This window comes from Oxyura jamaicensis, chromosome 1 (assembly GCF_011077185.1).
Source record: "Oxyura jamaicensis isolate SHBP4307 breed ruddy duck chromosome 1, BPBGC_Ojam_1.0, whole genome shotgun sequence".
Lineage (NCBI taxonomy): Eukaryota > Metazoa > Chordata > Aves > Anseriformes > Anatidae > Oxyura > Oxyura jamaicensis.
Window position 1 is genome coordinate 24,070,636 of NC_048893.1, and position 17,201 is coordinate 24,087,836.

Genomic DNA, 17,201 nt, shown 5'->3' on the forward strand with positions numbered 1-17,201 from the left:
CCTGTTTTTTTCTAAAATCCTGTTTTATTTCCTTTTGAAAGCCACAAAACCTCCAAGATACAAATGTGGGATCTCTAAAGCTTGTCCTGAAAAGCATTTCGCATTCAAAATGGCAAGTGGAGCAGCAAATGTAGTTGGACCTAAAATTTGCGTAGAAGATAATGTGTAAGTATTTTTACCTATTGTCTTAACATATCTCTTTCAACTATTGTCTTGGATCACTTAGTTCACAAAATACTGATTTAAATAATTCTTTGTAGATTTTGCTTTGCCTATAGTATTAACACATGAAAAAATTATACTTGTTATAATCTCCGATGAAACACGTTTAATGCTCTGCAGTAAATGTTGAAATGTATGCAATTTTAATATGTGCAAGATAGCTTACAGTTTATTTTAGGTTTAGAGACATATGGAATAGTGGAACTTCATACAGTCAGATACAGTGTTGCCTCCAAGTAACTTGTTCTTGTGTCTGTAATTGTAATTCAGTGCACAACTGTCTTTAAGTAATTACTCTTGATACTTCTAATTGAATGTAATCAGCTAAAACTGCTGTGGAGTGTCTTTTTCAAGTCATTTTTTTAAGTATCTGTTCATATTGTACCAGTGACAGAACATATTTTCAACTCTTCTTTACCATGTTTCTTCAAAAGGAAAAAATATTTTAATGATTGGTAGTTACCATCATCACAGTCAAGTAAAGTAAATAAAAACTGAACTGTGAAATGAATCATAGAATTATTTACAATCTTTAAGATCTTTTTTCAACCTCAAATCTCAACCATCAACCTGAAAAACCAAGCCCATCACTAAACCATGTACTGTAGTACCATGTTCACGTTTCTCTTAAGTACCTCCAGGGATGGGAAGCCTACCACTTATCTGGACATCCCATTCTAATGCTTGACAACCCTTTCCCTGAGGAAATTCTAATGTCTAATATAAACCTCCTCTGGTGCAACTTGTGACTGTTTCTTTGTGTCCTATTGCTTGTCACCTGAAAAAAAGACCGACATCCTCTTCAAGTAGTTGCAGGGAGTGATGAGGTCTCCCCTTGGCCTCCTCTTCTCTAGACTAAAGAACCTCATTTCCCTCAGCCCACTCCTCATAAGTCTTTTTTTTCTACTCCCCTTCACCAGCTTCGTTGTTCTCTGCACATGCTTTGAACAACTCAATGTCCTTCTTCTTGTGAGTGGCCCAACGCAGAACACAATGCTCGAGATGTGATCTCACCAGAGCTAGGTACAAAGGGACAGGCACTTCCCTGGTCCTGCTGGCCTTTCTGATGCAAGCCAGGATGCTGTTGTCCTTCTTGACCACCTGGGCACGCTGCTGGCCCATGTTCAGCTGGCTGTCGAGCAGCACCCCCAGGTCCTACTCTGCTAGGCAACTTTCCAGCCACTCTTTCCCAAGCCTGTTCCACTGCATGGGCCTGTTGTGCCTGAGGTGCAGAACCTGGAACTTAGCCTTGTTGAAGAAAGGAACTGTTTGAAAAATTATTCAAGCCCTGTATTTCTATTAACAATATTTTTAACACAGTATTGTTAAAAATATTATGTCTAAAGTATTTAACTGAATAACTTTCAGTAATCCTCATAACTAGAATATTAATGTTTATTTTTAGACTCTGTTTCTTTGCTCTTAGGTTGCTACTGCTCATTGTCACCCACAGCATGCCATTTTGTATGATATAATCTATCCACTCAATTTTGAATGTCATGTGGCAGAAAAGACATGCTGTTAGCATAGTCAGTAGTAATAGATATGTTATTTTAATAATCAGCCTTTGCCTTCCATCTACATTTAAACTACCCCAGTTTAGCTGTTTCTCAGCCCATGCTATATAAGTACAGTGTGGTACAGATAGCACATGCAGCAGTCAGTACTAATTCTAGAGCAAATGGCAACATTTCTGTGAACAGCAAAACTCATAAATAAGCAATCAGTTAGTGTTTAGGTCTGTAAGATCTGTAAGTACTGGATTATATTTTCCATCACTTTATTCTCTAATTAAAATAAAAAATATATTTTTACGTGATCTAAAAAACTATTTCTAGCTGCTTGGTTCTCTTCATTCGTAGCATTCATTCCCTTTACAGCCTTGGAAAATCTTATCCAGTCTCCCTGCAGAGAAATTTTTTGTTCATGTTCCAAAATTTGCCAGCATCTCAGCCTGGTTGCTAGGAAGCTTAATATCTGCAAAGATTTAGGGTGATTCACTGATGAAAAGTTATGAGACTGCAAGTAGTATTTTAACATCAGGACTGTGGGCTTCTTAAGTGTCTTGCTTACTGGTTAACTAAGGAGAGATTGTTGTTCATGTCCCCCCAGAAGTATGAATATTTCATCGAAGCAAGTGATGAAAAGTAGTGACTGTCAAGAAATCCCCTATTCTTTTAATATTAGTGCATAACTTAGTGCACAACTATTGGGGTCTAAGTTCTGTTTCAGCTGGCAAAAAGCTTTGCTAATTCATTCTGAGGAGGATTTTTAATGTCTATTGAAGTGTCCATCAGCAAAATTGATTAATTTTATATGATCTCCTCTTTTGTTTGTAATACATTTGATTTCTTTTACAAAAGGTGACATCATTTCTTGATTGTGAGTTTTTGGAAGAATTTTAAAACTGGTAAACTACTGCCCTCCTGTGAGAAAGCATTCACATTGCACCCACTAGTATTTGTGACAGCACACAAGCTATCTCAGGTGTGTAAAGTAGTGTGTCAGAACTGTGAAGGGACTTATTTTATTTTTAGTAGCTCTTTTGTAGTGATGTTTTTTGACAATCCTGCAAAACACGTTTTTCTGGTTAAGTCAGGATTGCTGATTTTTTTTCTTGGTATTTTTCTTTGTTCTTCCAAGACAAGGAAACAGGAACAAGGTTTCATAAATTGTTCGTAACGTTTACAGTGTAGGTTTTTGTATTAAACAAGGTTGTCGTTTAGTTTGAGAGTCCTGAAACTGCTGGTATAATTTGGAGTGCATTTTAGTACTCGGTGTTTCCTTTTTATTGTATAGATATTTTGGACTGTGGTGGGAGCACTGCCCTGTAGAAGTTCAGTTATGGTCTTGCTTTTCTGTATTGGAAAGGCATAATTCAAACTAGAAAACAATATACATAGCCATTGTCAAAATATTAAATATTGTGGTTGATACGTGATGGGTTTAGAAGGAGCAGTAGAGTTATACCTCTTTACTAGCAATTTCTCCATACAATTTTTTCTTCTGTAAAAAAGCCAGTTCCATGTTTGTGCTGCAGTAACTTTATAGCAGGATGTTACAGCATCCGCCTTTAATAATTATTTTACTTCTGGTATTCATATTTGCAGGATTTTTTTTTTTTATCTGAAGTCCATTATAGCTGTTAGCTGTGTGTGGTTTTTCAGTGCCTAATTAACACAGTATTGGAAGTTTTTTGACTTCTGTTTATTTACAGAGAATTGTAGTTAAAAGCGAAATGAAGTTCTTAGTCTTTTTGGTAAATTAAAGTCCACTAAATCTTCTGTGACCAAAGGAATGCATTCAGAACTTCATTGGTTTTGTTTTTGTTATTTGTTTTCAGTCTATTTGCTGTATGTTTCTGTTGCTTAGAATTGATGCTTAGACATGATGTGAAAATGATGTGGTCACAGAAGTAATGGTCTTCCAGTGGCTAAAATGCTTCTGGAACTCCCTACAGACCAAAACTGAATTCTATATTTTAGAAGAAAATTACAAGTCCTCTTCTAATCACAAGTGTTTGGCAGATGATATGTTTAGAGGGCTGACAGAGGAATATGGAATCTTTCATCTCTGATTACTTCTACTTTAAAACCTAAGTCACCATGTGAAGGATTGCCATTAACTGGTGGTCATTCACTGCCTTTCTGAACTCACTGATACTGAGTCTGTTGTGGATATGGAGTTGTCTGAATTTGATCTAAATTTTGGCTCGTATCTTCATCCCTAAGTGCAACAGACAACATCAGAAAGGAAGGTTCTATCCTTATTGTTGTAACACAGCATTTCTTGTTTCTAGCTCGTGAGTGATGAGTAATGAATGAAAAAAGTCCCATCAATATATTAACTATTTCCCTTGGACTTTGATACTTTTATCTGTCATAAGAAACCTGTCTACACTGACTTTATTGTTTAGTACTCTGATGCTGCGGTATTCATTTTAAATAGTTTGGTTAGGTTGGCTTTTAAACTAATTAACAATCTTGTAAATTGTTCATCAGTGTAATCTTGTAAAATTGTTCATCATATGCTTAAAAAAAAGTGTCAAATGTTGGTTACATGACTATGCTAAGCCCCTCAAATTGGTCTTCATGTTTCAGGCTCTTTAACTGCAAGGAATTTTCTTAACTGCATTGATAGCACTTTACTTTTGTTGGCATTTTTAATACACACATACTTTGAGCATTTAATCATCTTTTTTTTTTTCAAGCAAAGTGGGTACAATTAGGGACATTTGATCCATTGTGCTCAATTCAGTGGTTCCATAAGGGCACATAGGAGATTTTGCTTCATTTAAGGACTCACAGACAAGTATGTGACTCACAGTCTTCAAGTATGTGTATCTTACAACTTGATTGTTCTTATTTACAATTGAAATACTACATACCAGAAGATTGTCCTATTACAAATTTAAATTGTTTATTTTGTTTCAGTTTAATGAGTGGAGTTAAAAATAATGTTGGCAGAGGAATAAATGTGGCCTTGGTCAATGGTAAGTGATATTCTAAGTGAGCAGTGTCTTCATTTTCCAGTTCTTCCTGAAATTTAAGGTCTATTAAGGGACAGTGAAAGTCAAAGAGGAGAAGAGGAAGTATTCAGCATATTTATACTGAGATAATGTCAAATTTTGACACTTAAACATTTTTGGTAGTGTACAGTTTGAAAGCAGAAAAACTCAGTACCTTTCTGTTTCTAAAAATGTGTAATAATGTGGAGTTCCACTGTCATTATCTCAGTGATGCATCAGGTAACTTCCTAACACACATATAGAATGAAAAAATGGCTGTCTCTCCTGATTTTGTGTATTGCCACCACTAATAAAATCACGTATGCCAAATTCTTTCCTTACTGTTTTCACTGAAACCTATTTAACAGTGATATACATGAAAAAGACAGATCTTTATTTCCTAGTTTGAAATCAGTATATTCTATTAGTCCATATATAGAGATCTTGTCCCCAAATACATCCATGTTAAATATTCAGGATTCTTAACTTCCATTAAAAATTAACAAATTTACCTGTGTGTCAGCTTGAAAGCTGAACTGAACATCAGTACTGACAGATTTATCCTTAATGTTCAGGAAGCAATAGCTTGTAGCACTGAGATAGTACTTTGTCATTTCATAGCAATATGAATTCATATTTTTTTTGGATTCTACTCAGGTTTATGTTATCTAAAGCATGATTTGAACAATACTCACTTAATCCTATTTTGCCCTCCTAAATTGTCTTAGTCAGTTCCAAAACAAACCTCCCAGTTCTGTATTATATAGCTGCCAGTCTTTATCGTCTTACAGATTTTATATGATGTATCTATTAAAAACAAAACTCTACCTTCCATCAAATACTGATGTAGACAGCATAGTAAAATGACGAACATATAATACCCACTTTCTTCTCTGTTTGTTCTAGAAGTTTAAATCGGCTAAGAATTTCCAGTTTGTAGCAGAACATGCAGTGTAATTCTGATCTTTCTTGCTTCCTGCATGGTACTAAAAGCAAACTATAACTGTACTATCTCTTTTTTTGCAAAAAGAGCCTTTTAAAAAAGAAGCTAAGTGCATTTTCTTTATTGCTCTTTTTTGAGGGTGTTTTGTGGTGTGTTTTTTTTTTTTATGTTTCACTTGAAGTAAAATCAGAAGTTTGCATCTTTTGTCTTTCTCCCCCATCTTTTCACAAATGTCTGTAGTGTTTATGGAGAAATCTTCATGAAAGATAGTACTTGATTTATATGGTGTCTTCTTCAGCACTTTCTCTGACAGTCATTAAGAGGAACTGGGCATGTTGTCTGTGAAGTACCTTTGGCTATTTCATTAAACCACATATTTCTTTTTCTTCAGGTAAAACAGGAGAACCATTAGACACGAAATTCTTTGACATGTGGGGAGGAGGTAAGTGCAGTTGTCTTAGCAGATTAGAGAGAAACAACCTGACTGCATACATGTGTGTGTGTGCCCCCTCTAGGCTACATTTGCTGTGGTGGTTTAAGTTTGACCTCAATCTTTATAATTGTGAGCAGAATGCAACTTTAGAGAAACACAGATAGTTGGGGATGGGGGAGAGAAGAGGAGAATGGTGCATTTAATCACACCTGCTCATTCTCCTGAGAAGTTTCCACTAGCAGGTATGTCTTGACACAGTATAGATGAAAATCTTTCTATAAAATGAGAGTTCTTTCTCGTATATTTTATCTTCCTCACATTTACGATCTTCTTATAAATGTATGAGTACAATTATAAATATTAATAATTATTAATTTAGCAATGTCTAAATTAAATGTTGCAGATTATTAGATGTATATATCTAATGATTGCTGCTTATTTGAGTTTTTTGTGTTCTCTTTTTCCAGATGTGGCACCATTTATCGAATTTCTTAAGTCCATCCAGGATGGAACCATAGTGTTAATGGGAACATATGATGATGGTGCAACCAAGTATGTCATTGATTTATACAGTTAATATTGCTTAACATTTTAAATGCCATTTTGTACCTGGAAAAAAGAAACAAAAAGAAAAAGCATTCTTTATCACACAACCACTTCTGATAAAGTTTTGTTCTTGCAAGATAAGGGATTGGAAACTATGCTTTCAGCTGATTAATTTAATGATACTGATGTGATATTTACATAGATTTAGTTCTATACTTTCATGATCCCTAACAACAGAGAAACAATCTAATATATATTAAATTAGACATGTTAGCAGAAATATCCCAAGTGCTTTCTGCAAATCATAAATGCTGATTTTAACCCCTCAGAGAAAAGGTGTTGATGCAACAAGAAGACATCGTAGGGCAAATGTGACATGGCTTTGAGAACACAGCATGATGGAAACTGGTCTGTTTCATCCAGCACTTTTCTCAGAACAACTCCAAGACAGAGTTTGGTAGTTAAAAATGTGCACAGACCATTCCTACTAAGTCTTACATGTACCCTTCCCATGAGGTCTGAGATTTTACTGGTGTGAGCCTCATGCTTGTTGGCCTCAAGTTTTGGAACTGTTCCACTATCAGGCTTTTCAATTTATTAATACAGACATATCATAAGAGGTTTTAGAACTCTTTCAGCAGTATCTTCCAACCTTCTCAACTTTGATCATCTTTAATAGATAGTAAAATTACTGTAGAAATTTGTAGTGGTGTTACAATACAAATCTAAAGAACAGATTTATTCCATACTGAAGTCGTATTGTCAAAAGGGTTACTTTTTGTAGTGAAAGAAAAGGATTTTTTTCTTTTCCTCTTGTTTTAAACTTATTTAATTTTTTAATGTGTTCTGTATATTCTTTTATTTTTTTACCTCTTTTGATGCAATTTGTTATCCAAAACCTATTTCTGATGTAGGAGTAGCTTTCCTGTGACAAAATCCTGACTTTGAAATGTGCGGTGTTTGCAGTAAATGGTCGAAAGGGTCTGTGCATTCACTACTTTGGGGAGAAGAAAGTAATGTAATGTTTCTATATCCCAAGGCTGGATCTCCCAACTGTTGTTGTTCTTTAATATTTACATAAGTACAGTTAGTTTATTTCAATAATCATGTCTCAGCTGGTGTTTTTTCAAAGCTAAACAGGAAGGCCCATTCTTTCTGATAGCCAGGAAGTACTCATTAGTAATATTCCAAAAATAGCCCAAACCATACCATTGAAACTTGATATTAATCATAAAAGCCAGTGCTTGGAAGCAAAAAATGTGAAGCACAATCATGTTTAAGTGATAAAAAAAATTATTGTGAGGTTGTGGGTTTTATTTAAATATAAGCTGCACTAATGCTGTGGAAACTTAAAGTGTGGGTGGTACAAATAACCTCCAAAGTAAATTAAGTAATCTTTTTTTATCATTTTTGTTAAGGTGAGTCACACAACTATATCTCAGTAAATAGTAATAATCAGAAGTTGTGTGTGATGTTTAGTAATCGGGCAAATATAGTAACTGGTAGGAAGAAATAAAGAGCTGCTGTTTGGAGGTTTTGTCTCCTACAGAATAATTTTCCTTTCCATATTATCCTACACAGACTTACAGGCACTGAACCATGCTGTGGGGTAGCATTCTGAATTTTAAATTAATTGATTTGAGCAAACAAGAACTTCTTTTGTGTATTTAGGTCATTCTTTTAACATAAGAGAGCTTGTATTTTATCTAGGCTTCAACTTGAGTGTGCAAACAGTGTTTACTTTAAAGGTTGACTTTTTTTAGCTGCGGGGAGAATTTGCTAAAATTCTTTGAGTTGTATGTATAAATTCTCATAAGATAGGGTTCCTGGCTTTTGTTGGTGTACTGATAGGTTTGTATGCTGGTTGCTTGAGATGATAATATCAAAGAGCAGAGCTCATAAGATCAGCTTATTTCAGAACTATCGTTATCAGATTTTGAAAGATAGATCTTTCCCAATATTGGCTTACTTAAACTATGTTTAATCAGGTTGAAGCTGAATGGTGCATTGAATAGTAAAAGCTCTGAGAATGTGTATTTTTATTTACATATTGAATTTCTCTGTTTTGTTCAAGGCTTAATGAGGAAGCACGGAAGCTTATTGCTGAATTGGGAAGCACATCCATCACTAACCTTGGCTTTAGAGACAACTGGGTCTTCTGTGGTGGGAAAGGAATTAAGACTAAAAGTCCATTTGAACAGGTCTGTTATTCTATAACTTACTGGAATTCAACTTACATTAATAAAGGGTTAGCGTTTTTTATAAATGCCTTGAGTTTGTTCAAAATAGATATTGCAGTAGTGGCACGCAGTGTTATTTTCAAATTTGTTCCTGGATTAGTCTCCCCTTTTAAATGTGCAAAATGATTCCATCATGATTTCGCAAATAAGAAAAAAAAAAATATCTTATGTGGGTGGGTTTTAGTATCCCAATAATTAGATTAATTCTTTTTAATGGATTCAATTAAACTGTTAATTCAAAATTTACTGCATAACACTCATTTTTAGACCTGCTAACCTTTGATAGATGAGTGGTTGTTAAGGTGTTCGTGTTCCCAGCTGTTCACTTTGCTCTTTTGTCAGAAATTACTGCTGCCATAGGAAAACTTGTGAAATTAAACATATCCACATACTTTAATAGCTGCAATTCAACATGTGTCATTGCTGCCTTTAATTACCAGTAAAGGTAGCTTTGTACTTAGAGAGCAAGCCTGTTCTCTTTTTGCCAGCTTTTAAGGAAGTGGGAACTAATGTAGGAGCAATGGTAAACTCTTGGAGGCAGTAATATCTTACCTGACAGCAGATGGTTGCTTCTTGGAAAAATAAACCCCTAATTTAAAAAAAAAAAAAAAAAAAAAAAAAGGAACATTCAGCCTTATGGCCTTATGTAGTTTTCATAAAATCTGACTATTTATTTTCTGTGCCCTGTAAATTTAGTGTCCTTATTTAAATTTAAACCCTAGTGCTTTATGTTCTCTTGACAGTTGATCTTTTCCTTGCTTGTTTCTCTTCCTGAATAAACATCCATGATAAATTTTAAAAATGTTTTCACTAGTCAGATTCACCTGTTTTTAGCATATACTTGTCTGAACAAGCAACTTTAGATGGTGAGTACTGAGTGGCTGTTGTATTTGATGATACTTAAAAAGCACAAGAGGCTAATACAAACATCTTCTCTTTGTCTGTTGCCTGAAAATAATTACATAGAAGTGTATTTTAAAGCCATGCTTAAAGCAGCAGGGTGACTTCACATTAACAATAGATTAATATTTTCTGCTTACAGCATATAAAGAACAACAAGGATACAAACAAATATGAAGGCTGGCCAGAAGTTGTTGAGATGGAAGGCTGTATCCCTCAGAAGCAAGACTAAATCAAAACAAAAGGAAAGAAGAATGAAAATGGAAGAAAATGCACTTTCTGCTGTTACTAGAGAGAGGGCTATGAAGGAGACTGTACTGTAAATAATATTTTTAAGCATGCAACCATTTTGTCGGTGTGTGCATGAGCACTGACATTTTGAATATCGGGATTATTTATTGCTAATACATAAAAATCCTTTTTGTAAATATGTTCAAAATAAACATCAAATCATTTCTAAACAGGTTTCTTAAAAGCACAGTATTTAGTTTGCCTATGGTAAATAATATCTCGTAGGTCAACTGGCTAATAAATTGCATATGCCAATAATAAATAGATCCTGACAAATGTACTGTCTTCTAATATTGCTGTGAGTATATAACCTTTGTGAAATACGTAGATTTTAGTGATAAGTTCATAAAAAGCTTTAATTTTTTTTTATCCTCTGCCTTTTTAGTGGCAGCATCACTTTTTATTGAAGCTAATTGGTTATTCTAATAACAAGTGCTCCAGAAATTTATTTTGTAGTTCCCCACCAAAACCAAATAATTAACAGGAAGAAAGCATGATATTGAAATGCAGACACGCTACAAAAAGCACAATATGAATTATTTTTACTAGGAGAAAAACAAAAGTAAATATATCCATAGTGTACGTGATACCTAAAAGCAGTTGAAAGGATTTGTACTCAACTTGAAAATAGTGTTTACTGTGTAGAAGAGACTTGGCATGTTAAGCAACAGTACTTATGGCAACTTGTGCAGTTTTTATTACAATTTTTGTACTGCTGTTTAACCATTTAGTCTATCTATGGCTATTCAACCATACTGGTTAGTCACTTGTTAAATGTGCAAAGAGGAACTCCTTCCTGCTTGAGTTTTAACACCAGGAATAAATTTTCCATTGCAAAGAACCTATTAGAAAGCAGTCTGCCTTCTAGCAGCAGTTTTCAGGGTACAATATTATGAGCCTTTACTGCCTATCCTCTATGCTACATCTAATGTGAACTGAGGTAATTTGTGCTTACAGGGAGGTATTAGCAAAAGCATTGTATCTAAGGTTATGCAATGTATAACATTCAAACTTAACTGTCAATTTTCTTTTTTTTTTTCAAAGCAAAAAAATGGACCAAGTTGAAGTGGCCTTATTCTTTAGCTCATATCAGAGCTGTCAGAAAACAGCTTTTGTTGGAAACTTCAGTTTCTTTTAAGTATGGCCAGCTCGATCTTTCACTGAAACCAAGTTAGCATGGTGTAACTGAAAGTGTTGGTATTCAAGAAATAGGGGATGTCACAGAACTGATTATAATCTCTTGGTGTTTCATGCCATGAGTTCTGGTACAATCTTCAACAACTTCTAGCTAGTACCATGGGACAAAAGCTACAAAGGAATTTTCAGGGACCCACAGTGTAAGTTGAAAACAGCAGCGATCAAAATACTATTATCATTGATGTCTTCTGAGATGGATGTGTGCACTAAAAATTTCAAGCAATATTGGGAATTGCTTTGCAAGTCAAATAACCTGTGATATCAGAGCAAGTCTGGACTCCGAGTTGTTCTTATGTTTAACTAGCTTGTTAGATAACATGGTTTTCCCTCAAGTTTAATGTGGAACAGCAATAAAAGCACCTTATTATGGTGAAATTGTCTTTGTTAAGTCTTTCAGATTTTCTTGTTTAGGAGGATGTGTCAAAATCGTGTATCTCTCTGTCATCAAATAAAGTAAAACCCTTCATTTCTATCCATTGGAAAATAAATTTTATTTCATACCATTAGGGTATTGTGGAAAACTGGTTTCCTAAGTCTTAGGCTTTTCATATAAATACATTTTTATTGTTGAATAAGCATTATTGGTTGTGCTGCTGTCCAAAATAATAATAGAAAAATTTTGAAGGTACTTGGCAGAGGCTTAAGAGGGAAAGAAGAAAAAAAAAAAAGAAAAAGTATTAATAGTTTCCTTGCACTATTGTTTTTATTCTTGATTTTGAATGTCAATTCATATTTCATCGTTCATCAAATTAAAAAGTTCAAATTTCCTCTACAAAATGAAATGGAGAAGAAATACAAGTGAAATCAGACCTCTCTGAGCCCTCATCTTTAAATTTGTGCATTTTTTCCCCCAGCAAATAAATATTATTCTAATTATTTAACCTGCTAAAGGTGGACCTGCCACAAAACATTTAAAAATGTTTTTTAAAGCAATAAACTTGTAGGGTTATTTATAATTTTTCCTTAAATCATCTGATTTCTGTGATTTTTGATGGAAATCCTCCTTCCTCGTTAACTAATAGATGTATCTACATGTACATGTAGATGTATCTACATGTACATCTGTTCTCTAATAGATGTATCCTATCATAGAATCATTACATTTAAGACTTGAAGTATATGAAACAAAATTGCACTGGAGTGGCCATGCAAATGTGGTCTCCTTGCTGTTGTCCATCATCCTGGTCTGTTTACTGTCTCTTGTTCTCATGCCATCTCTTGTTCTCTGCCTTGAGTGTGCTAGTTTTATTATTCTCTCCTGTTGAAGAAATCTGACACTTAATCTCAAGAAGTGAGGCTTTGGTAATCAATGCATGTTTCAATTAACTGGCCAAGCAGGAAGATTACTTCTCTGGTCTCCCTAGTGTCTTCTAGTTTGTGGGAGGATGTTGTGAGCAACAAAGCTTCAGGATACATATTTTCCTACAGAAAATGATGGGAGCATCTGCAGCGTGTTGAAGACAGCAGTGAGGGAAGGAAAGAAAGATGTGGAGCATGTCTGCCTCAAAAAATGCAGCTGTGAGAAGAGGGGGAGGACACAAGAAAACTAACTTCATTTTGCCCAAGGAGCACAGCTGGGATCCAAGCCACCTGAAGTCTTCATTGCAAGCCACAGCTCTCAACGGCTGTACTATCATTGCTTTATGTGCATCAGATGAGGCTTAAGAAAGAAAGCGATCTATGCCTTGACCTGCTCTCTGCATCCTTCCTAGCATCTTTCATGATCAAATATTGTTTTTTTGAAAGAGCAGAGGGTTTAACAACCTTAGTTTCCCAACTGCTGGTTCAGAAAAGGCTTCTCTTTGCTTGGTATGTTTTGCTTTCCAGATGTCTCTATGTGGCACTTGGTTCCCTCAGATGTTGACAAGACTCATAAACACTTGATGTCTACATAATGTCTCTTAAGCTGTTTGGATTATCTGCAGTTTAGAAGCCAGGTGGATAAATCAGGAGGGTAAATAAAGTAATGCTACCGACATGTGTGTTGACTGACTTTCCTGTGTGCAGATGGGAAGAACCACAGCCCCTTCAGAAACTGTCTGGGGTGGAGCCCAGGCTGGAAGATGCTGGGAAGATTTCCCAGCTGTCAGACCATTGCAGATGGAAGCATCCCCGCTAGTTCAGTCTCAGACCTGATACCGCAAAATGGCAGTTGCTTCCAATGCTGTATTGAAGGTACTAGGGACCCTGCTTCTCCTCCGAGCAATGTACCGTAAAGGACCAAACATTTGGGCTCAAGCACCTCCTACTGCTGCCTCTGTAGAGGAAGAACTGCATGTCTGCATGGACAAAATATGAAGAATGGCGAGAGAGAACGTGCTTTACTTGAGATGTTTCATTCAATTTCTGATGACCTTATCTCTGGCCTCAGAACCAGGCTAGCTTAAAACCACTTGCAGTTTCACCTCTCTTCTTGTAGTAGTCCCTTTCATCCTTACAAACGAGATCTAACGCATCCTTCACAGACCCAGGCTAAATCAGGTTCCTCAGGCATCTCTTCCTTTGCTTATGCATTCATCTAGGTAGATATGGATCATTATAAAACCTTCTTTGCTGAAAATCAATGATTAATTCTTAGCAAATTAAAAAATTATCATTATCCTCCTAGGTAGGAAATCGTCTTTTTATTTTCTTCCAGGCCCTACCATTTCCTTACTAGGATATACAACCCAGTCCCTTTAATCTTGCATTTATCTTTTAAAATCTCATTCTTGTAATATTTAATTCCCACAGAAATGTCTGTTCCTTTCTTAGGGTGTTGCTCATAGCAGGACACAACATTGTTAACATGAAAAAGGCACTCCCAGCTTAGACAAGATCATGCCTCCTCTGAGCTTGATGGATGGTGGTGGAAGGGAGTGCCGTCTTCTGTGGAACATAGCCTGCTTTTTTTTTTTTTTTTTTTTTTTTTTCCCAGTGATGCAACAATGCATTCTGGCTAATTATCTTCTAATTATATTTCAACATTTTCTATCAGTACAGCCTCATGGTCCCAGATCTTGGCAGCTGAATCATCCTTTCCAAGTGGAAAACTTGGTGGGTAATGTCCTGATTTCTGGCTTTTATATCTGCACTCTCATATTTTCTCTACAGCTCCTAACACCCATGTGGCACAACACAGATAATCTGTTTATTGTCCTTGGGGGTATGTAGAAAATAAAACTTTGTTTCGGGGCTTTATTACATATATATGGGCAGGGGTAGGGATCAGTATAGAGCATTGTAATAGTCCAGGCACATTGTGTACTATGTAAAATACACATAAATGTCTTCATCCTCTCCATTAAATTTCTGATCCCAAGAGACAGCCCAAAGCAGATGGTTAACCATTCCTCTTGCATTACAATGCAAGATTCTTAGATTAGTTTCTTAGCATTGCAACTGCGGGACTTTGGCAGCACATTCAGCTCAAGGAGTTACTGCGCCTGGTCACCTCCCCACGTCCTTATCGGCGTGTTGTTGCTGGAGTTTGCTGCTCCAGACTCAGCTCTTGTTTGTGGCGTTTCTGTGAAACATATCACTAAACTGATCCATGGGCTGGGGACAGCACAGGGCCAGGGAGGGCGTGAACATGCTCAGCCAACCCGGCAGGCAAACCAGCTGTGAAACCACAGTCAATTCTCCAAAATCAGCAAGTACAAAAGTTAACAACTTCATTCTCTAAGTTTCAGGCAATTTTTGTATTTGCTTCCATTGGTGCAATCAGCAATAACTAGCCAAAATTGTTTTTTATTTTGTTTTAAACCCCATTAGCACATTTTAAACTAACATTGTTTTGTACTTTGATGTCCTGTTCCTCTGCATATTGCTTCTCCTAATGATATATAGATTCTCTAAAAACTCTGTGTGTTTAATGTCAAAATATTTTTTAGTACGCACAGATATAATAGAGCGTCAAGATAATTTATTAGTTTATGGGGCAGATTAGTCTTTGTAAAAGGTGTTTTAGCCATCAGCTGGTTTTGTGCTAACTAGCACAAGGCGCAATGCACCTCTCATCACAGACAGTAAATGACCAGCCATTTAAATAATGCTTAGTCCTTTTTTTAACCCCTTATGTGGTATCAAGCTTTTGCTCTAGACAAGTGCTTATGAAATGTGTCATTCTGCTCCACAACCCAATATAAATGTATTTTTTTATGTATTTTTTCCAGGACTTTGGAGAAAATGATAACAGAAGTCTTACCTAGTCAGAAGTTTTAGCATTTTAATTGGGATATCCTGGTGCACACAAAACTTGATATTTAAAAATAAAAATATCAAAATAAGGGCTGAAAGGCTGAATTAACAAAGGAAATGTGCAGCTCATTTAAAGTTACACTGCATAGTCACAAAAATAGCAAGGCTGAGAGGAAAATATCATGGCCAAACCCTGAGATAGGCTCTGATCATCTAGCTGAGATGAGGATGCATGCCTGTTTGCTGGCTCGGAGTCAGCAAGGCATTTCAGAAGGTATGTGGCACTCTTGTAATGAATCTCTGTATCTTTTTCCAGTTCAATTAATGCATCTAAACTCCACGTGTGTGTCCGTCTTAGCGAACCTATCTCTATTTATTACACCACTTTGCTGCACAAACAAGGTGGCAGCTACCTTCCGCAGAAATCAGCCCTGGCATCCGGGTTCCAACCTGTGCTGGAGGCTTCCCCAGTCGGTGTTATCTGGTGGCTGAAATGAATTGCAGCGTCACGGTGCTGTCTGCCACCACACTTTCAGCCCTGCAGTGCTGACAGAGTGGCTGGAGAGGATTAATCATCATTTCATTCTCTGCTGAGTAAACCATCCATTAGTTAACAGAGCTGTCTGTGGGATTACATAGTTGTCAGTTCAGTGTGACAGCGGAACCTGGGACAGGCATTAAGTGCTTAGTGTTATGTATTTTAGCATTAGTGTTTCTTATTAATTAGTATTTTAACATTAGTTATCTCTAGCATTCATTTAACATGGAGTTCACAAACATCATTCCCTTCAGGATGAATTTGTCATTTGTGAAGGGAAAAAGCATATTCACCTTCCACAAATAGAAACCACAGGAGTCCATGTTTAGGAAACACAACTTTAACCAACTGATTATTGTAGTCTTTGCCTGTCCTTGAACACTGTAGTGAGCTCTACAGCAGCACTGGCCCAGCAGCCACTAGTGGGATGGTTTCTGTGTAGTTCTGGCTGGCAAACAACAGATTTTTCAAACTACATGAGTTGAGAAGCAAATGCAGTGAGCAGATAGCTGAAGCATTAGGTTCGTTCATGATCAGGAGACCTTATTTTTTAAAAAAATACCCAGGTCTGTCAGTGCTTTTTCAAGTGACTGTGAATAAGTCCTTTGCCCACAAATTCCCATTTATAGTCAGAAAACTGCTACTACTTCCCCTCCTTGGGTATGCTCATTGGAGGCAGAGGTGCGAAGCCCTGCTTCTCAGCTGGGTGTTAGCTATCACCTGAGCCATGCACTGCACTGTGCTGGTTCACCGAAAGTGAAAAAATGTGAGGTTATTTAAAATCCTAAACACTGCATTGCAAATCCATGTGTAAATAGTGTTACTGGACTGGGGTACTCCGGATCACCCAGCCAGATACAGTCAGGAAAGAAATCACAATTAGCATCTTTGGCAGGTTATCTTGGAAAAATAATATTTATTCCACCCTGCTAGTTTAAAATTACTTTGATTTTATAAGTGGGAGAACAAGTGATATCTACAATAAGGTACAGGGTCAGACAAAGACTGCCTCATTTGGCATGAAGTCAGCCACAGAGGTATGATCCTTTTACATGTTTGTTTGTTCGTTTAATAAACTTTAGCCAGGAGAGTGATTTGGTACCACTTCAACACTCTACATGATGTAACCATGACAGTTTTGCTCTATGAGAAACTGCCCTAAAATTGTTTTCTACCTGTAGTGGGTTTATGTGGCAAGGTTTTGG

The 17,201-nt window shown here is 36.3% G+C and overlaps 1 protein-coding gene across 2 annotated transcripts in view; it reads left to right on the forward strand.

The window, feature by feature from the left end:
* Positions 1–11,782, forward strand: part of FAM3C (FAM3 metabolism regulating signaling molecule C) — a 33,515-nt gene extending 21,733 nt beyond the window's left edge. For both annotated transcript variants that reach the window (XM_035336360.1, XM_035336356.1), the window contains exons 5-10: positions 42–165; positions 4,656–4,714; positions 6,064–6,114; positions 6,573–6,657; positions 8,726–8,852; positions 9,934–11,782. In XM_035336360.1, coding sequence (XP_035192251.1) covers positions 42–165; positions 4,656–4,714; positions 6,064–6,114; positions 6,573–6,657; positions 8,726–8,852; positions 9,934–10,023 — 536 coding nt within the window. In that variant the 3' untranslated portion in view covers positions 10,024–11,782. The remainder of the gene's footprint in view (positions 1–41; positions 166–4,655; positions 4,715–6,063; positions 6,115–6,572; positions 6,658–8,725; positions 8,853–9,933) is intronic.
* The last annotated feature ends 5,419 nt before the right edge of the window (positions 11,783–17,201 follow it).